Genomic DNA, 22,032 nt, shown 5'->3' with positions numbered 1-22,032 from the left:
TAATACAATTAATTTAAAGTTTCTAAAGCCAACCTTTGGTAAATATCTGCAACGTCTACTTCGGAAGTTTTAAATGACTCCAAGACTTTGCAAGTGCTGATGAGAGCCTTGAGTCTGAGCAGCAGGTATGAAAGATCGCATAACCTTCTCAAAGTATAAAGGTTGGAAAAGAGACTCAGGTAATATCTCTTGATTTCGTCATTGTTTTCCAGCATAAGAATTGAAGCCCCAATCGCTTTGCGGAGTTCCGATTTTGAATCGTCCAAGAACTTCTTAACATCGCTATAGAAGGTCTCATAAGCTGTTAAATCCTTGCGAGAAAGGGCTTTGGTATATTCATTTAAATCATCTATGGCTGTCTCAATATTTTTCTCGGTTTTTTGGTATTTATTCTGTGATTTGTCTTCAATATTGGGAAGTGATTTGCTCTGCTTTATACTTTTAAATTCATTCTGCAAAGTTTGTAGTTTTCTAGAAATTTGGGCAGATTCGTTAAACAATAAATTTCGGTCTTGTTCCAACTCTTCAGAAGCAAGTCGTAACTTTTCCCGCATATTCATTTCAGTATTTAGAAGCTTATTTTTTTCAATCTGGGACTGCAAGTCTTTTCTGCATTCTTCCAAACTATTCTTCAATTCAAAATTCAAATCATCCAATTCCTTATTCCTGATCAATAACTGTTCCTTTGCGCTAAGCATCTCTTCTCTTGATACCTTGGATTCTACCTCAACTTTAAGTTTATCTATTCTTGCTCTCAATTGAGAATTCTCGTCTTTTGCTCTGAATAGGTCTTCTCGTGGAACTTTAGACTTACCCTCTATAATTAGCTGGTTGTTTCTTTCCCGCAATTGAGATATCTGTTCTTCTGCTTTAGCTAGTTCTTCTGCAGGAACTCTGGAATTATTTTCTGCAAGAAGCTGTTTGTTTCTTTCTCGTAATTGACTTATTTGCTCTTTTGCATTGAGTAGCTCCTGCCTAGATACCATAGATGCACGTAACTCTTCAAGATGAGCTATATCTCTTCGTAATTGTATTACTGTCTCTTCATTTTCTCGTTGCAAGCTACCTAAATCACGAGCGATCCTTTCTTCACGCTCCTGCGCTCTCAATAGGTCAGTTTCTAAGGACAGAATGCGTTGCTTATAGTCCTCCTCACGTTCTCTGTATCTTTCAACTTCAATATTCCGCTGTTCATAGATCTTCCTAGATCTAATTGTGTCATCAACTGGATCGTCTTCAAAATTTAACCCGAATTTCTTTCTTCTTGATGAATCGTCAATATCAGAATGGAACGAAACCTTCTTTTCGGTTATTGGGTCTAAACGGAGAACATCCTTAGCAGATTTCTTTAGGGCATCGATCTCATCAATTTCATCATGGGTAAAGTAGTTAACCAAACGGGATAAAATTCCACTCTGTCTCTGTGTTGATTTCCTTGGAACCTTGGATACTCTGTGAGATGTACTTGATCCTGCAGGTGAGTCTAATACTTTGTAAAGCGAACTCTTCAGTCTTCGGACGCCAGAGATTGGTGTCCTCAATGATTTGATCGGTGAACGTAAATGATGATCTGTGGTCTTAGAAATGTATTTGTCGGATATATCTCGAATTCGATTTAGCTCTGTATTATATTTTGTTGAATCCATATCCCTGTCGTCTGCCAATCTGCGAGTAGTTGTAGGACTTTCCTTCTTGAAAGATGTAGAATATTTTCTATTGATTCCATTGTATTCTGGCAATTGTGTTGACTTATAAGGATCACCACCTAGGTAGCGATCCTTGTTGTTGTTGTATGTCCTATCTTGCTCAGTAGAGCTTTTATAAGGATTCTCGTTGTTTCTCTTCAGATAATAAGCGTCCGACTTCCCATGGTTGTTTGAAGCGTCCTCTCTAATTGGAGATTGCCTTGTTGTTTGGTCGACTCTAAATCTATCCGAGTATGACGATTGATATTTGGTTTGATCTCTTTCATTTAAGCCTGACAATGAAGGATAGATCCTTTCCACATTCTGGGACTCATAACGCGGTCTTCTTGAGTTCTGGTACTTATTCAATAGACTCGACATGATGGCTTCTACTTGAAGATGGATACAAGTGTGATTTGATGATTACTTGATTTTCTATGGTTTTCTTGTTTTGGTTAAATAAAATCAGTAAACTCTTTGTGGAAGAAAAAAAATTCGCGTCTCTTGGATTTGTGTGTGCTACCAGGTGTCACTCATAAGAATGAACTTCTGGTGCAGGAACGACCTAGTCAAAGTTGAAATTAATTGAGCTTAATAATGCAATTGATGATGATATATATTCTAATTGATTTCTAATTTACTTAATATATAAAACTATGTATGATTACAATAAGACTAATTCTAGAAAATGGATTAAATGAGCAAAAACTAATTAACAAATATCTTCAACAGCCAATATCAATTTCACCACAAAGCTCAACCTTTCTACTAGATGATGAAAGATACACCTTGTATGTTCCGGTTTGTATTATCCATTGTTGGGATAATGGATCCCAGATACTTAAATCCCTATGCAAAATGTTGAAATTTACTTTGGTGGATTTCCCAGGTTCCAAGAATACTTTTTCAAAACCTCGAAGAACACGAGGTGGGGAGGCTAAAATTGTACTTGGGAATTCAATGTATAATTGACTCACATAGCCACCTTTAAACTTTCCGTCATTGGTGATTTCAGCACTAACTTCATAAAGCACTTCCCAAAGTGCTGGATTTCCACCTAGACCACCACCAGCCAAAACTGGACTGGTTGGCTGATCGGGTGTGAAACCACGAGGAAAGTCAAAGGTATCATCATCTTCTATTGATCTGATATTTTCATTATATAAATATGGATAAATATAACCAGGTGCTGGGTCAAACTCATCATGAGGGAACAAGGCATCTTCTGGATCACAGACGTCATCCTCTACTGTCTTAAATGGAGGTAGGTATTCTTGTGGATATGGTAAATATTCTGAAGGTGGATTTATTTCCGAGATTTTTAAATTGCAAACCTTGAAAGAAGTGTAGGATAATCCATATCCGAATTCAAATCTTGGTTTAATATTATGTTTATCAAAAAACCGGTAATCTAAGTATATATCACGGTCGAAATTATCTTGTGGGTTCTTTTCTCCTCCTAGATCATCAATGATAGGAACATAATGTTGTTTCTTTCTAGCTAGTGTGAATGGTAGTCTCCCAGATGGATTTACGTCTCCAAACAATACATCTGCAATGGCTTGACCAACAAATTGACCCAAAGGAGCAGCAAATATCACAGCCACAACATTTTCATTCTCAATCCACTTCTCCATGTTTACTGGCCCGGTAGATGTGACTACCACAACGGTTTTACGACATTTTGAGGCAATCGTATCGATCAACTCGTCACCATTGTGCCATAAGGACAAATTCTGACGGTCACCAAAATTGTTTTCAACATAAACATAACCTTCTCCTGAAAATGTATTCACAACAACAATAGCCATGTCTGCATAGTCGGCAAGATCTTCCATATTGTCCAATTCCCAAACATTGCTAGAATAGTCAATTACTATTCCTCTTTCCCTTGCTTTCTTGGCTATTGCTTCATATGGAGTTATAACAAAAGGATTGTTTACCGCAGCTGAACCCCAACCTGAAGTAAGAACTCCGTCTATACACCGCTGATCTTTGCAATTAAATCCATTAGGATCGGGGCCAGAACCTTTACCAGCAATTAGTAATCTTCTTACACCATCACCTTTATCAATTGGCAAATGATGACCAGTATTTTTCAATAAAACAATAGCCTCCTTTGCAACAGTAAGAGCTGTATTATCACCAAATTCTGAACGGGCATCAACATGCCAATTCTTCTGTATTATAGGACCAAAATGTTGATATGGGAATTCTTGTCCGTATGTATGATGGGTCCAAGAACTGAAATTAGGAACATCTTCTTCTGAAGGTAACTGAACACTTTCAATAGCAAAAAATGGAGCCAAAATTCGTGTTGCCATATCATTCAACCTTTCTTGGCTAACAGTACCATTATAAACTGCACGAGTCAAAAGTGGACCCCAATATGATTTCCCTGTCAACCAATCATCGAAAACCTCTCCGGGCATTGTCATATCTAGACCAGCTAAAGCTGAATTGACACCACTATGTTGAGCACCCCAATCGGAGACCACATAACCTTGAAATGCTAATTCTTCTTTCAAGAGATAGTTCAAAAGATAGGAGTTTTCACAAGCATAAGTATTATTGACTTGATTATAAGAACACATAACACTTGCAACCCCTGCTCTAACCACATCGGCAAATGGCCATAAATATACTTCATGCATTGCCCTATCACCGATATTTGAACTTATGGCCGATTCTAATTTCTCCCAACCATTTTCTTCCCATTCACCAACTTGTCTAAAATGCTCTTGTTCATTACCAATGAGATGTCTTGCAGTTGCCAAGACCCCTTCATCTTGTATTCCTTCTACTGTAGCAGCACCACCTACTCCTTGCAAATATGGATCTGCACCAAAACTTTCCCAATTCCTACCGCCAGCAGCTTTTAATCCCATTGGACCAATAACTGGGCCCAATGCAATATGAACTCCTTTTTTTCTATGCTCTTTTCCAATTGCTTTACCTCTGAGATACATTAATCCTTTGTTGAAAGTTGATGCGGCTGCAAGTCCAGATGGGAAATGAGTTACAAAATCGGTGAATCTAACCCCATTAGGACCATCTTGTAAACAAAGATTGGGGATTCCTAATCTTGGAATAGAACCAGTATTACCGACACAAGGACCAGAACCCCAACCTGTACCAGTTGTTAAATTTACTTTTTCTGTTATTGACATCTTTTCAACTACTTTCCTTGCTTTCTCATATGCTTTTTGCCAAACTTTTTCTAATCTTCCACCAAGAGCTAAAAAAAATGTTAGTTTAATTATTCTGAGCAATGCTAGTTTATAAAATGAACGGTAGTATGTACGTGAAGGGTAATGGACTGCAGAGGAGTATAAGTCTGATTGATCTTCCACAATAAACATTGGTGCTTCTTGATGTCGTGATCGCTTAACAAAACTCACGGATGAAACATTTGAAAACTTTGAATTGAGTGAGAAGGTAACATTTTCAGAAGATAAAATGTAATTAAAGAACAAGAAGCTTATGATTATCCCTAGTAGTACCATTCTGTTAATTGATTAAACACTGAACCACTAAGAAATGTAAGTAAGTTGTAAATTACTGGTTGACTGGAAATTTGGCTGCCAATTCCTGTTTTTTTTTACTGCTTTTTTGGTTCTGTCTTTTCGCGCTGAGGGTTAAATTTTTTGCAGCTGGAAGATATTTCTATTAGATTCTACATAATACATAAATAGATACATATAATAATCCAAGTATTTTAAAAAAAATACAAAATGCAGATATGACAAGGAAAAAGGAATGACGTTGAATAATAATACAAAGTTATGTATGCATATGGGCAGTTACTTGGACTGGGGTAACGATATTTGGAGCGACATTTGCATTCGAACCATCAAGATCAAACTGAGCAAGCGTATTTGATCGCCTCAATATGGGTGGGATAGTCTTTGGACTTGATGGTATCGAACTTGTCGAATTATTTAACTGCTTTGGTTTTGATGTATACTGGTATGGCGAAGGAGAATCGCATTGATTCATGATGTTATGGTTGGGATTAAGCGGAGAACTTGGGGTTGAATGCAATAGTGATAATGATTTGGCAATAGCAGTCTGTGACAATTCATACTTTCTGGGCTGGGATTGAGGTGGTGGTGATTCCTCTACTTCGGCGACAACTCGTAAGTCTGAGAATGGTTGAAGTAAGGAATCATGTTTTGGATTCACTTTGTCCCCTGATGGACTATTTGAAACTAACGTTGAGTTGCCAGCTTCTTCATCTACGTTGGGTGATGTTTGTTCATTGTCAGAATAATCAATTGAGACCGTAAGTACCAGCTGTCGCCTGTTTGTTTCCTCTATGAACTTTTCCAAACCTTTTATGGCCGCATCAGCATCAAGTAACATAGCATGTTCTATATATCCCGGTCTAGAATCATCTATTTTCATGGAATTCTTATATTTAACTCCATTAAATAAATTAAATAAATCCAGTCTATAATTCTTTGGTAATTTATTATGTGATAAATAAACATTGCAAAATTGATTTGGAATTCTGATGAATAAGGAAATAACTGGTCTCATAGATTTAAGTTCCGATAAACAATTCCTTCTTAAATCAATTTTTTCTAAAGATGCTAAACCTTCCAACCCTGATAAATCTGTCAATTTATTATTATTCATATTAAGGGTTAACAAGTTTGTTAAGTTTTTAGGTAATTTCTTTAAGGACGTTATATAATTATCGGAAAAGTTTAGGTATTTAATAGTGGTTAAATGCTCTAATCCATCAGGTAATTCTTCCAATAAATTATTTGACAAATTAAGTTTAACCAAATTTGTTAATGGTTTGAAAGTATATGCTGGAATATTAGAAATTGAAGTCTCGGAAACAGTTAACTGCTTCAAATATGCCCACTTTGCTTCTGGAAGACTTTCATATTGTTTCCTTTCGTTGTTGCTGTTGTTGTTATTGCTATGGTTGTTGTTGATATGATGATTGAAATGATCTCCTATATACATGTCTTTTGGCAAGGAGCCAGCTCCTGACAGACTTGGTTTCTCGGGTCTTCCGTATCTGAATGCACTGTTATTGAATTGGGGAAACTCATTTATTTCACTGAATGAATCGTCAGCAGTACTTGGGATTGAATAGCCGTTGAAATCAGTGAATCTTCTTCCATTTTGTTTAGGTGAGTTAAAACTTGATCTTCCTGATTCATCATCTATAACCCAATTGAAAAGTACTTCTGCCATATCGCTCACTCTTGCCTTTCTTATAATTAATATTCTTAATTGTTCACTTAGAGTATTCCAACCAAATATTTCATTTGGATCGTATTCATTTATTTCCAAAACTTGCAAGTTTTTAAACATCTTGAGAGGAACTGATGTGTCACATGGATATTCTTCATATGAGCTTATACTATTTATGTTTGTCTTTGCACTTAAGATTAAACAAGGGACCTTTGTGAATGATGAATATAAATATTTTAAATCTTTGTTTATAACTTTTGGATCTTTACTAAATGCAAGGGATCTCCAATAGACAGATGCACTAGAAACAACAGATTTCATCGAACTTATAGATGAAATTGATCTAGTATCACTATCAAAATGCTTTGATGACCTGGCATTATTAGCCATGAATGATACAAACGTGGGTTCATGATTTGGGTTGTCTAATTTGATATTCAAGGGACCAACGTCTACACCTAAAGGAGATGTGTCTATTCTTTCAGTAACATAGTATAAATGATGAATTGTGAAACTTAATCTAAGTGGTTTAACTTTAACCGTTGAATTCCTATTCTTAGAAAAGCAGAGTAAACCATTAGCCAATGCTTCTTCATTTTTCCGGATATAGTTGGACAACCTTTGAACGTACACATCACCTTCTATGGAGCTGTCATTATAACTGAAGGTGCCCATCTTTGTCTCTTAATGTTTGGGTAATTTATATTATTACCTTGCGGGTTATGTATGTTGTCTTTATCTTAAAATTGCTGGAAGGGGGGATGTTGACAGATTTATTTTTTTTGCAATTTTCTTCCCAGGGCAGATTCCTTTCTTCTTTGTTGAATAAATGCTACGCTCTTTAATATTGAATTGGAGTAAGCTTTTGTTTACCCCTGATGTAGTTGAATTCAAACAATATATAATATGTTAAAGATCTTATTTCATAAAAAGGAGTTTTGAAGCAAAATTCAAATCTAAAAAATTAAAGATGATTCCTTTTTGTATTGTTTTGATTTTCTCCCAATTCAACAAGAAATCAAAAAAGTTTTTTTTTTTAATTAATTAATTAACTGGTTATATGCAGGAAATAATATGTCAATTAATTAAACAATTCAATCCACAGTTTTCATTTCAACCTTCCATGCAGGGATACGCTAATAAGGGGGATGGAAGATGAACAAGAAGAAGAAGAAGGAAGGGGCCAAGGGAAGAAATATCAAGCAACACTACCGCCAAAGATAAGTTAACAGTTCAATAGAGAAATTATAATTCCATTTCAAAATTCTCATTTAAAACTTAATCATTATCGTCATTACTGTAACCAAAAATAGAAAAGATTGCAACATGAAGCTTCACAAACCTAAAAAAAATAGAATTACTCTGTATATATTATTTCACTCTAATTATAACTTTGAATAGAACTAGTTTGATCATCATAATGCGAATTATCAATCTGACTTATTCTATCACTGGTTCTTATACTGGTGGCATAATTACTACTACTTGGTTGTACACCAAGTCGTTCAATTATTGAGGCAGGTGGAATACCAGTCGTACTTGATGAAGTATCAATACTTCTTCTTCTAAGTCTTCTTGAAGAGCTTGCCAATGTAACTATAGATTCACTATCTCTATCATGTACCAATGAAGCAGTTGTCAAAAGCAGGTTAGGATGGGCATTTGTTGTTGTTGTATTACCTGGAACAAACGTATAATGAGGAGGAGTTTGGACACTTGGAGCTAATGAAGTTTCGGCAGTGGAAGTGTCCATTGATTGTTGATCATGATGTGATTCACTCAATATGGAAGGGGACTTGGTAGATTGTCGAGATACAATTGACTTTAATGGAATTGTACTCAAATTATCACTATGTTGATCATTATTCCCATCTCTTGAACTTCCATTACTAACAACTTCTCGTATTGTTAAATCAAGATTCTCATCTTCGGTAGCTGTAGACAGTTCACTATTAGCTCTGTCTCGTATTTTTCCATTATCCAGTCGTGTGCCTTTGGAATTACCTTGATAGTTATGAAGCAGCCTCTGTTCGTTCTGTTCTTGGTTCTGTTGTTGCTGTTGTTGCTGTTGTTGTTGTTGTTGTGCAGATGATGTTTGTAATTGTTGACGAGGATGATTGGGTTCGACTATCGTTATTGATTGTGTTTTGTTCTGACCCTGCATTAATCGTTTCACCCATCCAAATCTATTTCTTGTAGTGTGACGCTTGTCATTGGGTAAATTATTAACTATTGTTAGAAAGTTAGTAATTAAAAAACATCTGGAGTTGAATCATATCTAGGTTTATACACATACCTTCTGATGTAGTCATGGGATGTGGTTGTTAAGTATTGTGGTAGCAGGAATACTAGTTGTTGTATTGAATAAGTAGTAATTGTTAGATAGCAGTAGTATCTGAATAAGATATTGATTCTATAGAATGAAATAGGAAATTAATATATTGTAATAATAGATAATAAACAAATTGGCTAAGAAGTTGATAAGTTTTTGCTTGACAATTTTTCTCCCTTGGTTTTATATTTATTTTTTGTTGCTGTTTCAAATTTCCCATAACAAAAAAACATTCAATTTAAATTCCTTCACAGAACAAGGATATTATAATAACTACCACTCTAATATCTTACCGATAATTAATCTCCCAAGCAATGTCGATTAGGTGCTTTTTGTTGGAAAATATATAACAGTAATTATGACCATTTTTCTCAATCTCAGCTTAAGACTGGCGGGGACTTAATGAAGTCACCAAGTACTGTAAATGGCAGTCAAAAATAAACTTCGATCCCCAAAAAAAATTGTCCCAAATGCGAACCGATAACGAACTCAACCATATTACATCATTTTTGAAGACAATGCACCATTTTAAACCTTCTAATAAATAGTTATGGTCATCTACAGATCACAGGCATCAAAAAAATGCGCAAACCCGGAATCGAACCGGGGGCCCAACGATGGCAACGTTGGATTTTACCACTAAACCATTTGCGCTTGAGAAAATGCTCCGCGACGGGGAATTGAACCCCGGTCTACCATGCGACAAACGGTAATTCTAGCCACTAAACTATCACGGACTTTTTACAAACAAAAAACTCGTTCAGTTTATGGGCTTAATTCTGGGTCACGTGATTTTTTATTTTTAATTTACTTTATAACTTCCCAACCACAACATAGAATCCAACTTTATATATATATGTCAAAACTTATTTGTCTGAAGTATATTCTGAGTTTCTTGAATATGTGAAAAAGAGTTGTTTAGATACTAAAAAAATTTCTGGAAGTATTGGTTTGAAAGCTGGAAAAATTTTTATTTTTTCAATTCTGTTAGTTAGCTCAATAAAATTTTTAAAAACTATCAAAAATCATAAATTATTTGTTTTATCTACGTATTCAACCGATAAGATATAATAAATATATGCAATTAATACATAAGGTTAAGTTTCTTGCAAAAAAATCAGATTTTTCTAATTTTATAACTCCTAGTTTGGATGGAGAAGTTGTGGAATATATGAGCTAAAGATAAAATTGAAAAAAATAAGGTTTTCATAACCAACTAAACAATTGGTTCAAAGAGAAATGCTTCTGAAGAACTTCAGTTATTAATTGGGAAAGAAGCTGGAATCAGTTTNAAAGAGAAATGCTTCTGAAGAACTTCAGTTATTAATTGGGAAAGAAGCTGGAATCAGTTTTGAAAATTCCCTGTAAGGCTTTTGGCTCAGAATGTGTCAAATCTGAAGTAAATGTGCTTCATTTCAAGTGGCTTTTTTAAGTATAGTTCCAATAACAACTGTATCATAATATGAAGGCCCAAGTAGTTTATACGAAATAACGGAGCAAGAGCTTTTATTAGTAAAAGACACAGAGCTATTATTTGACGACTGGTCATGCAATGAGCCTTGTTTTATGGCTTGAGGTAAACTTTGAGCCATGTAAGAGATTTACTCGAAATACCATTTCTTCTTCCAAGACTTGCGCAACTATAAACTCTGAAAGAAGAATTGAAACATGACGACCACTATCTATATCTACTAGTATCGCCTTGGATTTCGTTTATTTAAATTATATTGTTTAAATATAGCTAAAAGAAAGTTGAGAATGTGAAACAAATTTTTAAGGTTTTCAGACCATTGTTTTTTTGCAGCCATTTTTTTCTGCAACAAGGTACACAGCCTCGACTTAACATGTGTTGCATAGTGCCATAACTTCCATCGTCAAAAAGAGTTTCATGACGACATCAATATTGATCTATTATTTCGTAATACAAAGCGAGAGATTGCATTCACAAGAGGATAGGGGTACCTTTATGTGAAGTACTTGGTCTTGATATATTGCGATTTACATCAACAGAGAACTCCTAAACATGAATTTAATCAACCTTTTATTAAATATCCATATGGATTAATAAGTTAAATTATTTATATTCTATTTACTTACTTGACCACAAATAATCTGCCTAAATCAAAGCCAATAATATTCCAGCAAAAGAGGCAAACATCCCACTAGAACGACCCATATAAACTCCACCAGCAGCATTTTCATGGCTTTCACTTCCAGAAACCGAAGCTGCACTCACACTCACATCCGCAGCAGTAACAGATGGAATACCTTTACCTGCAATTCGAGAATTATACCAAGGTAATTGAGACACCACACTATCCAATTGGGACATAACTACCGTATTTTGCACTAGGGTGGTATATGATTCATCGGTCATTTGTCCCATTACTTGTATTAGATTAAGGGGAATTGGGATTGTTCCTGTTTCGAAAAATTGGACATATTCATTTTGATTTGATCTGATGTCTGATGCTACTCTTGTGAGAAGTTCCATTTGATTGACAGTCGTTGCAGCATAAGCAACAATTGATGAGATTAGGAATATGAAGAAGGTAGATATATAGTGCATTGCTTTAATATTTGTGATTTGCGTTAAAAAGGTAAAAAGATATTGTTTAAAGAACTTCAGAGCAATTTTAAATGGAGGGGGATTTGTGGTGGTTTTTATAATCACACGTAGAACGGCACCGACGGTACAAGCGAAAAATATTGCAACCGTTTGTTTCGTCTCCTTTCGCAAATTTGGTATGAAAAAAAATAACTTCTAAATTTAAAAAGAGGCTGAGAATACTAAGACTAAGTGTTAATAATATGCGTCTTTTAATGGTCAAAATGGCGTCACCATACCGGGGCCATTGGAACGATCGAAGTTACGTCATCAACATCGATTCCACTTACACATTCTCAAATGCTCTCCCCTAACAAAATTATAAACGTTTAAAATATGCTTATTTTTTTTTAAAAATAACTTATATAATAACATGTATATACATATTCATATATATGACAATATATAATACATTTAAATAATAATAATAATAATACTTATAAATTGCTAAGAAAACCAAACCATCAACATAACCAAAACTTTGAAAACCATTAAATTTAAACAATACAAAAATATATCAAAAAATGAAATTCAATCAACCAATTATTATGCAAAATCAAATGAAAACCAGGATGTATTAGGGATGTACAAGTGTAAATAATAATAATAAAAACTCCTCTCTCTCTCTCTCTCTCTCTCTCCTCCTTTATCTGATAACCATCCACCTCCGTTAATTATTCTATGCCCAACAAAACAAAATGTATAATGAAAACAACAAAATGCAAAATTGATAAATTAGTAGAAGTCAAATAATCTCTCTCTAAAATAACAATCAAATTAAAAATAAAAACGACACAACAATAAAACCAAAACAACAGGAGTTTAAAAGGTAGAATATCCTTCACATCTCCCTACGTAAGTCTATTCTTCCTCTCATTGCGTGTCAAATGAATGTAATGTGTAAATATATATAAAAAAACCAATAAATAAAGGCCACCACTTCTATCAAAGAATGAAGTGAATCCTTTTTAATAATATGCAATATTAGTGTAAAATACCAAAATGAATTCACGGGCTTGTAGGCAACAATCAATAGGTATTTAAACATTTCTTCTAGAATTATAATAATAGTAAACAAAACAGTCCAATCATTCTCCACTACCACCACTAACACCATCAACATGCATAGCATTGTATTCATCACCAGCAAAAACAAAAAAAAAACAACTAAAACAAAAAAGTCATAAGTAAGTATATTGTACATCCCAAGGGTATTATTTGCACTCCCTTTTCCCTTAAACAACTCAAACAATAAAAAAAGATAGAATAAAAAAAACCAGTAATCATCCAAATAAACATAAAAAATCAATCAAATTGAATCTCAATCTTCGATACAATTTCTAATATCGATTAATTCCTTCATTTATTTTGAATTGCAGGTGATTCGATTCTCATCTTAGTTTGAGGATTAATGATTTCCAAAGGTTTCTTAATTCTGGGAGTATGTACTCTTGGTGATGTATTACTACCAACACTAACAGTAGTACTGTTAGTACTCTTTGGTGAAGTTTGATCTTGTGATGGAGAGAATGTGGTTGCAGTATAAGGATTAAATTTCTTTAATGATGGACTTGAATGGAAAGTATCAGGAATATCAGGGCAAAATTCCAAATCATCTTCCATATCAAATGATTTAGATAAATAATATCTTAATCTAGGAGTATGGAATGAATAACTTGATGAATTAGCACTAAGCATGTTACTATTCGCAAGCATGGAATTCGTACTACTTGGTTGACTAACACTCGATACTGAACTTGACAAACTATTGTTAGATGATCCAGGTGGTGAAAGGTAGGAGATATTGGCAGTTGGACTTGTGTTGGCAAGTGCAGATGCATGAGGTAAGTTAGGCGAATATTGTTGATAATTATTGTAAGTATATTGATTTGACATTATTGTGATTATTCTTTATTTTATATGTAAAAACTTATATTAACATGTAATCCGTTAAAAGGGTGTGAGATATGTTGATCTTTTACTTTTGTTAAAAAAAGGGTAGGTCTGGTTGGGTTGGGTATGATTGGGTATTTATTTGATTCTTTTGATGTGTGTGTGTAAAAATGAACAACAAATAATAAATAACAATAAATAAATAAATAATAATGGATTTTACGAGTAAACTTCTTATTATTTCAATACTTTATAAATTATATAACAATATGTTGTATGTTATAAGTAAGTGTTTGTATGAGGGGTTGTAACAGTTGTTATGAAAATAGGTGTTTTGATTAAAGGGTAATAAGAAAAATTGTTGAAAATAGGAGTTGTCCTTTTTTTTTGAATGATTAAAATGTGTTAAGGTTTTTTGGAATTTCTTTTTTTTTTCTTTGGTTTCTTTTTAAGTTTTTTGGTATGGAAAAAAAATGTGTAACTGATTTCCCTTTCCCTTTACAGGGAAATTAATAATATTTTTTGAACTTATTCACACGACTTTTTATGTCGAACCATTTTTAGTCACTTAAAAAAATAACACCCCAACAAATTTATCCGTGATTCCCAGATTCTTCTACAGTGATTGACAACATACACGACCAATTTGTAATTCTATTTATAACCTGGATTTACATTGTCCTACATTTGTCTGCGTATATATTATGATGATTACATTAAATTTGAAGTGTCAATCTCTGGACATTCTATAAATGTGAATGATTTAACCAGCTTCATAAAACAATAGATTTTATTCTATAAGATATGAAATTATTCTTTGGGATTTTTTTGCTGGTTAGATCTAATTAGAAATGTCGCAGCTGGAAATTGACATAAAAACTGCAAACTTTAATCATTGAAGTTTAAAGCTTCCAATTAAGATATCTGGCGACCATATTCGTCACAAGCTTCCGTCGAAACTTGTTTAATAGTTAAGCTAACCGGTGAATATTCATTTTTTGCTTCAATGATTTATCTTCTTATCTGAGGACTTCATAATTTTAGGCTCTTATTTCTTGAGCTCGACAAAGTCTCTTCCATAACCCAGCTCTAGTAAGAGGCATATGCTATATGATATCGATCAATGACATTACAATGGTGAGAAGCTACCAAGATTAAATATAAGTACAATGTTTCGAGACTGTACTAACAAAATAAATGCATGCAATATTGCATTAATCCTTGGGGTACGTACACTACAAGACTGAAAATCGGTCGCAGTAGTCCAAGACTTATACAAATAACGAGAGAATAAATTTAAACTTACTCTATGGTATTTTTACTCTCTAGCAATTGTAGTGGTAATAAGATGACCAACCGTAGTCTTTGGTACTAACTTAGGCAGAATGCGATACTCAGGTATGTTTTAAAAATGTAAGACAAGCTTCGAATTGAATTTTGGTATTGATAGGCTCCTGCATGTTTTCGCAAGTTTAAATATTCAATCTAAAAATGTATGGCACATAAATTTTGTATATTTCCATGTGCCTTATAGATTATCTTTTAGTTTTTGTTGCAAGGGTTGCAAAATTTGCCACAAAACGCTTATCAGCTGTCAAACCAAAAAAAATATTTCTTATTTGTAATCCATTATTGCGCTTTTCCCCATCATCCCTTTTTTCAGATAACCCTACGAAGCATATAAGCATGAGTCAAACTCTGGAACACCCGTTCAAAAATCTTTGCAGTCTTCCTGATGAATTGATAGCCAAGGTGCTTTCCTTCTTGGAGAAGCAATATTTGAAAGCAATTGTAGATGAGGCAGATAACAGGATTAAACAAATTGCGCGCTACATCTACTATGATAAAATCAAGATAAGATCGAATAGTGATTATGACATTGCTAAAGATCCAGAATTAACTTCCAAGGATTTTTATAATAATCTTTATCAAAGCAGTTTAATAATGTCAATAGACGAATTTATCCTGTTTCATGAAATGAATAGCAAGCATCCAATTGGTTTCCTCGAGCTTAGCGATGAAGAGTTATTGGAAATACATAAAAGGTATCCATCCAGCTTAAGACAAGTAGTATCAATCCACGTTCATTGCCTAAATGTTTCATGTATATCTCAATTGCCACAACTCCCTTACAATATCGAGAGGTTAGATTGTCCCCTGGTGGGTGCCTATCATTACGTTGATGACTTCGAGTATCCGAGAACAATAAAACATTTAAATATTTCTTATGGAAGATTCAAGGATCTACGCGCTTTTGTTAAAACGTTTCCTTATCTAGAGACTTTGGTAATGAGTGGGGTTGTTATTCCTTTGGATGGTTTGCTGGTCGATCTCCCTTGGCTCAATACATTGGGCACAAATTCTTCAAGTCTAAAAAAGTTTAATAACAAAGAAATTAAGCTTCCAGACCGGATAGGCGATTTTACAATTTTCTATAGTGAGTCAGCCGAAGAAGAAGAAGATATACCATTTCAAGAAGAAACCCCACTGTATTCAGATCATATCAGCTTTAACCTCGGTTCTTGTTCAAAATTAAAAGCGTTGACACTTTATGGAAATAAACAGGTAGAGTTAAATAATATTACGGTACCACCTTTTCTAGCCAAGTTGCTGCTTGTTGGCATAAGTTGTATCTACCATGGCGAGATACTCCAATCATTGGGAACTTTAAATGTGTTGGAAATAACTGGAAAACTTGAAACATGCTGTTATTATCAAATATTCAAGGTGTTCAAATTTCCAACAAGTCTACGAAAGTTGGTTATTAGGAATGCCCAATTTCGATCCGAGATTCAAAAAGGATTAGAAGATGCAAAACTTGAATTAAATGAATGTTTTAACAGTGACGGAAAATTTGAAATAGGAAGATCTGATTTGCAATTACCCCTTCAGCTAGAAGAACTACTATTTTCCGGGTTTCCATTCCTATGCTTCACCGAAGAATGGAAAATGCCTCCAAACTTACTTGGATTGAGGTTGAGCATTCTAGATGGTTTCGAACCATTTTCAAGTTGCTATCTCCCTCGTAGATTGAGAAGTCTCGAAGTGGAACGTGTTGGTCTCGGATTTTTAAAGGATATTCAATTTCCTGAAACATTGAATTATGTTTCCTTCGATCAGTGCAAAATATGTTATGTTGAAAATACTAATCTTTTTGAATTGAAAAATCTTAGGACGCTCGTCTTGAGAGATAATACCTCCCTGAGAACCCCATTCAGGATTGATCAGAATTTGATAGATTCATATGATTTGTCTCCAATGAAATCATTGATGTCTTTGGATTTATCTGGAATTAGGTTTGGAGATATCTGTGCTGTAAAATTTCCTTATTGGTTGGAAAAACTCAAGTTAAATGATTGCAAGTTTTGCAGATTTGGTAAACTTTTTGAGTTCCCCATTAATTTATTATATCTAGGATTGGCGAAGAACAATCTCTTGATTTTGGAAGTTTTGGAAAAGTTACCTCGACAGTTGAAACAGTTAAACATGTCTTGGATTACTACCACTAAGAATGAACCAATTAAGATCAGCCATAATGCTTTGGAGGAGTTATTTCTTGAGAGGGCAAAATTTGACCTGTTTGATTTTTCCCTATGCAACAATCTTAAGAAATTGAGCCTTAAGCGAACTTCACACGACCTATTACATTCGGCTCAATTTCCCATATCTCTTGAAGAATTGGACTTGAATTCTGCTACCGCAACTCGTTTAGTTTCGGATTTTCCACTCCCAAATGGTCTATATTCGAATTTTGCTAGATTGAGTAGGTTGAAAGGTTTAGACTTAAGAGAAAGCATCATACAAATGTTTGTTAGGAACCCACCGGAAGTTATGAATTTATCTAGAAGACTACAAGGAGAGACAAGCAACGGCACTCCTGTAGTATATGACTGGAGTAAAGGTGCATATTTTTATACAGAGGAAGAAGTCGATGAATTAACTAGCTAGCACAATACCGTTCAATGCGGCGACAAAATCATAGGCAGAGAAGATCGGGCCACAGTCGTTTTTTGCCCTCTGGTGAAAGCAACAATAAAGCTATTTATATCATTCTAGAATGTTTATTATAATTAGATAATGATTCAATTCCCTAAGAAATTACCGTACCCATTTATGTCATTCTTTCAGTAGAATTCTGTTGTCTTGCAGCAATTCAAGTATCCTTTTAAAAAACACAAAATGCTGCGAAAAAATCGACGCTACCATATGATTGTTACGTCCCGAAAGGGAAGTTTTAAACTTCCCTATGTGAACCAGTAATCAGTCCACGATTTATTCTTTCTTGAAACATCAAATCAAACATTTGTTTAAATATGAGAAATATTACTCTAAGAAACCTTATAGATGCCAATACTCAACCATTATGGAATACTTTCAAGCAAAAACAGTTACAACTCAATTCAAACGTCCCTTGTCGGATTTGAATAAGCTCTATAAGCATATCATTTTGAAGAATGGCTTATCAACCTTGCTTGTATCGGATCCGCTGCTCAAGGTTGCAGCCTGTTCAATGTGTGTCAAAAGTGGAAGTCATTGTGATCCTGATGAAGTACCAGGATTAGCCCATTTTTGTGAGCATATGGTTTTCATGGGTACTGCCGAGTATCCAGCCCCCAATGAATTGCTCAAGTGTATCAACGCTCTCGGTGGGAATGGTAATGCATTTACAACTGGTGATAGAACATGTTTCTTTTATGAGATACCTATAAATAAAGCTGAAATTAATAATGAGTTGGGATTCAACTATAGTTTAAAAGTTTTCAGCACGTTTTTCAATCTGCCATTGTTTAATGAAGCATATATGGATATGGAAATCAATTCAGTTAACCACGAGCATGAATTAAATCTAGTCAACAACAGCAAGATATTGTATCATGGATTCAGATTGTTGGCTGATAAGGATCATCCATTTCATAGGTTTGCAACAGGAACCAAAGAAACTCTAAAGTCATCAAAATATGTTAAAATAAAAACAGAAATTGTGAAATACTTCCAGATGAATTATTACGCTGAAAATATGACTTTAGTTTTGAAAGGCCCTCAATCACTAAATCAACTACAGAAGTTAGCAATTGCAAATTTTCTGAATATTCGACAATATGATCAGCTTGAAAGCAAGCTTATGATCTCCTCTATATTACCTGACAGAAACCAGGAAATATTCAAAAATACAAACAAGGTGTTATTCATTCAACAGAATCAAACGTCTAAGGTAAGGCTAATAATCCCCATATTTGGAGTCAGCAACAAATTTTTTGAAAGCGTGTGGTGTAATTTGTTAGGGGATGAATCCAAAGGTTCGGTCTGTCATTATTTAAAGGAGATAAAACAATATACGCTAAACATGTTTGTATTTACTCAAGAGCTCTCTTACACAAATAGAGTACTCGTCATCGATGCCAAATTAACAAGGAAAGGAGAATCAAATTTAGGCTTGATTATTGAGACTATTTTTGAATTCATCAATCAACTAATGGCCCATGATGTAGAAACTTTGACCACAGTATTGAGAGAATATTCAAGAATATTCAAATTCAATGCATATTTCCGCCAGAATGATTCAACTCCTATGGACGAAGCGTCGGAACTTTCCATTGATTTACATGACAGACAGAAAAGAATTGAAGACATTGTCTTAGGGGATGCGTATCATTTTGCTGGTGATGCCAGAAATTTCAAGCACGCCACTCGATATGTCTTTGACATAAAGAAATTGAATGTTATTGTAGTTGGAACCGAACCGAAGCTGGTCCAAACTATAACATTCCCGACAATGAGCAATCTCAAAAAGGACCCTTACTATCAGTTTTCCTACCAAATCTTTGATCTTAAATTTCAATTGAGAAATATTTTCCCATCATTTAGTCTTTTAGAAAGAAACGAATATCTTCATTTCACTCACGAGGAGCTAGATAAATATTTAGAGGAATCAATTCATAACAAGTCGTCATTTATAAATGCATATATTCCTCAAGATCTGATACCAAAATTACTTGATTACTCTAACTATCATGAAATTTGGATTGCTCAAACCCCCAAATGGCCTATTCGGATTATAACGTCCTTTCAGATTTGTTTTGCTTCAGTTGAATGCAATCCAATTAATGCCATTGGAATGGAAATTCTCACAGAGCTAATGGCAAATGAACTAACACCTGAATTTTATCATTCCGAATTGGCCATGGACTCCTGGGCTCTATGTCCAAATTATGGGATGGTTCCTTCCCTATCAGTGTATGTTTGCGGACCAAAGCATGGGTTTCGATACTTTATCGAAATGTTTCTCCAGAAGATAAAGATATTCTTGGAGGAGAAGATACATACCATTGGTTATAAAAAATTCACAGGCGCCAGGTTAAAGTTGTTGGACACTTATAACACCATGGAGCGCAAGGACTCAATTAAACAAGCGATAGCTATATCAATATTAATGTTAGAGGAAGGGATTGTTTCGCTTCAGGATAGAATCGAAGCACTTGAGTTGATTGACGCTGATGATATCGCCGATCTTGCTAACAAAATCTCCGAAGATACCAAAAAAGTAAAGATATTAATTTCTGGAAACATAGATGAAGAATTTGCCCTAGACATTAGTCGTTCAGTTAATCGTATCACTTCCCATTTAAAAATATACATGCAAAAAATTGAGTTTCAAGATTCAAATAGCATTATTTTAAGACCAGGACGAAACTATACAATCACCCAAGAGAATCCAAATGAAAAGGATACTTCCGATGTTGTTTACCATTACATTCAATTAGGTCTTAGAAAGGACGAAAAATCCAGGACAATTGCCAGTTTCCTTTCATTTCTTTTAAGCCAGGCTGCATCTTTCATTCTTAGAACCAAGAAACAACTAGGGTACATAGTCTTAAGCGGAATGAGATATAATAAACAAACATTGGGGGTTTATATCTGTGTGTCAAGTGGAAGCTTTGATTATTGCGAAGTGATGAAGGAAATTGAAAATTTGTTGTTTGAATGGGAGTTGCAGCTAATTAATATGAGCCAGGAAGAAATCAACAAACAGATCGATTCCTTCATTCAGGCACTTGACGAGAAAGAACCTGACCGAATTCCAGCGAATGTTCTTTATGCCATGCCTCCAGCTAGGAATAGTGATAATTTTTCTCAGGGTGACGAAGATTATACCCATCATCAAGATTTTTGGGAAAAGATTTTGACCAAAAACCATAGATTTACAGGACAAAAGGGAAATGAAAGCATAGACAGGAATATGCTCAGATCAACTACCACGGAAGAGATAGTATCATTCTTCAGAAAGTATATTTCAATCAAATCGACTGAAAAAAGTTCGCTAACAATATTTATATCCTCGCAACTGGGAAGAGAACATCGGAAAGTAGAAGAAGCCAAAGAAACAATACAAGAATTGCTTGATGAGAAGGGATATACCCTTACAGATATTCAAATCACGATGCTCCTAAAAGAATACGAGAATAATGTTAACATGGCTGTTAAACATTTACAGAAATGCGGATACAAAATTTCTGTCAAGCATGTGGGGAGGGTTTCAAAGCTAATAACAAAACTTGCAAGAGGATCCCAAATGGACAACACAAGAGAAATCCAGAAGCTTCAAGAAAAAAGTGTCAAAAAATATGGGAGAATTTACCAAGACAGCAGCCTTGCTGTGCCGTATTTGGAAGTTAGATCGAAAGAAGAGGTTCAAAATGAAGCTATTTTAATGCATTAATGCATACTTGATTACTTAGAAACCATAATATACGAAACATGAACTGTGTAGAAATCATCTGTTCTCGGTTCAATTCAAGTAAGAAGAAAACCTTTCTAATAAATTATCCAAGTTTATTCCGTTTTTGGAAAATATTACTCTTCGTCATCCTGCGCTTTCGTTGTTCTGTCCAGGGCAATTCAGTCCAGTTCGTTGTGAAGGTTGGCTGCAAAATGTTTTTTTTGCAATCGTTGATCTTTTTTATTTTGATCTTGGGATTCCGTAATTATGGACCCTCAGAATTTCTAAAAGATGTAGAAACTTAATCAGAATTAAAAATTTGGCTATTTATAAAATAACCAGAAATAGCGTCTTCTGATCTCTTGGAATAAAACCATCCAAACAACCTCATTTTTCTTTTAGAAATTGCCTTTATAGCACCTTTTTTTAAGAGATTTTTTTTGTTAATTTTGGATCCAAAAATCAATGCAACTTGATTTTGTGGTGTCATTCGAAATCTCTTTATAAAATCTCCAAGTATATAATTACCAATTGCCTACAGAATAGGACATCTTCATCTGATGTATGAAATTTGTGCTTTTTT

General features: G+C 34.4%; 8 protein-coding genes across 8 annotated transcripts; 2 read left to right on the top strand and 6 right to left on the bottom strand. All coding sequences in view use genetic code 12, as the record gives it.

Annotated features, from left to right (window-relative positions):
- Positions 1-8: 8 nt before the first annotated feature.
- J8A68_002691 (uncharacterized protein) lies at positions 9-2,066 on the bottom strand (the record flags this gene model as incomplete). Its single annotated transcript, XM_049406468.1, has 1 exon — positions 9-2,066. One exon carries the CDS (start codon positions 2,064-2,066, stop codon positions 9-11), a length of 2,058 nt encoding a protein of 685 aa, XP_049264063.1.
- Positions 2,067-2,410: 344 nt separating this feature from the next.
- On the bottom strand, positions 2,411-5,191 carry BGL22 (Bgl22p; the record flags this gene model as incomplete). The annotated part of the gene is made up of 1 exon (XM_049406467.1): positions 2,411-5,191. One exon carries the CDS (start codon positions 5,189-5,191, stop codon positions 2,411-2,413), a length of 2,781 nt encoding a protein of 926 aa, XP_049264062.1.
- A 277-nt stretch (positions 5,192-5,468) lies between these two features.
- On the bottom strand, positions 5,469-7,574 carry J8A68_002689 (uncharacterized protein; the record flags this gene model as incomplete). The annotated part of the gene is made up of 1 exon (XM_049406466.1): positions 5,469-7,574. The coding sequence occupies one exon, from the start codon at positions 7,572-7,574 to the stop codon at positions 5,469-5,471; it is 2,106 nt and encodes a 701-aa protein (XP_049264061.1).
- Positions 7,575-8,280: 706 nt separating this feature from the next.
- J8A68_002688 (uncharacterized protein) lies at positions 8,281-9,211 on the bottom strand (the record flags this gene model as incomplete). The annotated part of the gene is made up of 2 exons (XM_049406465.1): positions 8,281-9,128; positions 9,196-9,211. The coding sequence occupies 2 exons, from the start codon at positions 9,209-9,211 to the stop codon at positions 8,281-8,283; spliced, it is 864 nt and encodes a 287-aa protein (XP_049264060.1).
- A 2,136-nt stretch (positions 9,212-11,347) lies between these two features.
- On the bottom strand, positions 11,348-11,725 carry J8A68_002687 (uncharacterized protein; the record flags this gene model as incomplete). The annotated part of the gene is made up of 1 exon (XM_049406464.1): positions 11,348-11,725. The coding sequence occupies one exon, from the start codon at positions 11,723-11,725 to the stop codon at positions 11,348-11,350; it is 378 nt and encodes a 125-aa protein (XP_049264059.1).
- Positions 11,726-13,198: 1,473 nt separating this feature from the next.
- Positions 13,199-13,735, bottom strand: J8A68_002686 (uncharacterized protein; the record flags this gene model as incomplete). The annotated part of the gene is made up of 1 exon (XM_049406463.1): positions 13,199-13,735. The coding sequence occupies one exon, from the start codon at positions 13,733-13,735 to the stop codon at positions 13,199-13,201; it is 537 nt and encodes a 178-aa protein (XP_049264058.1).
- Positions 13,736-15,117: 1,382 nt separating this feature from the next.
- On the top strand, positions 15,118-17,680 carry J8A68_002685 (uncharacterized protein; the record flags this gene model as incomplete). Its single annotated transcript, XM_049406461.1, has 2 exons — positions 15,118-15,130; positions 15,396-17,680. 2 exons carry the CDS (start codon positions 15,118-15,120, stop codon positions 17,678-17,680), a joined length of 2,298 nt encoding a protein of 765 aa, XP_049264057.1.
- A 415-nt stretch (positions 17,681-18,095) lies between these two features.
- On the top strand, positions 18,096-21,449 carry AXL1 (Axl1p; the record flags this gene model as incomplete). The annotated part of the gene is made up of 1 exon (XM_049406460.1): positions 18,096-21,449. One exon carries the CDS (start codon positions 18,096-18,098, stop codon positions 21,447-21,449), a length of 3,354 nt encoding a protein of 1,117 aa, XP_049264056.1.
- Between the last annotated feature and the right edge of the window lie 583 nt (positions 21,450-22,032).

This window comes from Hemisphaericaspora subhashii, assembly GCF_019202705.1.
Source record: "Hemisphaericaspora subhashii strain CBS 10753 chromosome Unknown scaffold18, whole genome shotgun sequence".
Classification (NCBI taxonomy): Eukaryota; Fungi; Ascomycota; class Pichiomycetes; order Serinales; family Debaryomycetaceae; genus Hemisphaericaspora; species Hemisphaericaspora subhashii.
Note: the sequence above shows the minus strand (reverse complement) of the source record. Positions and strands in the feature narration are given on the sequence as shown.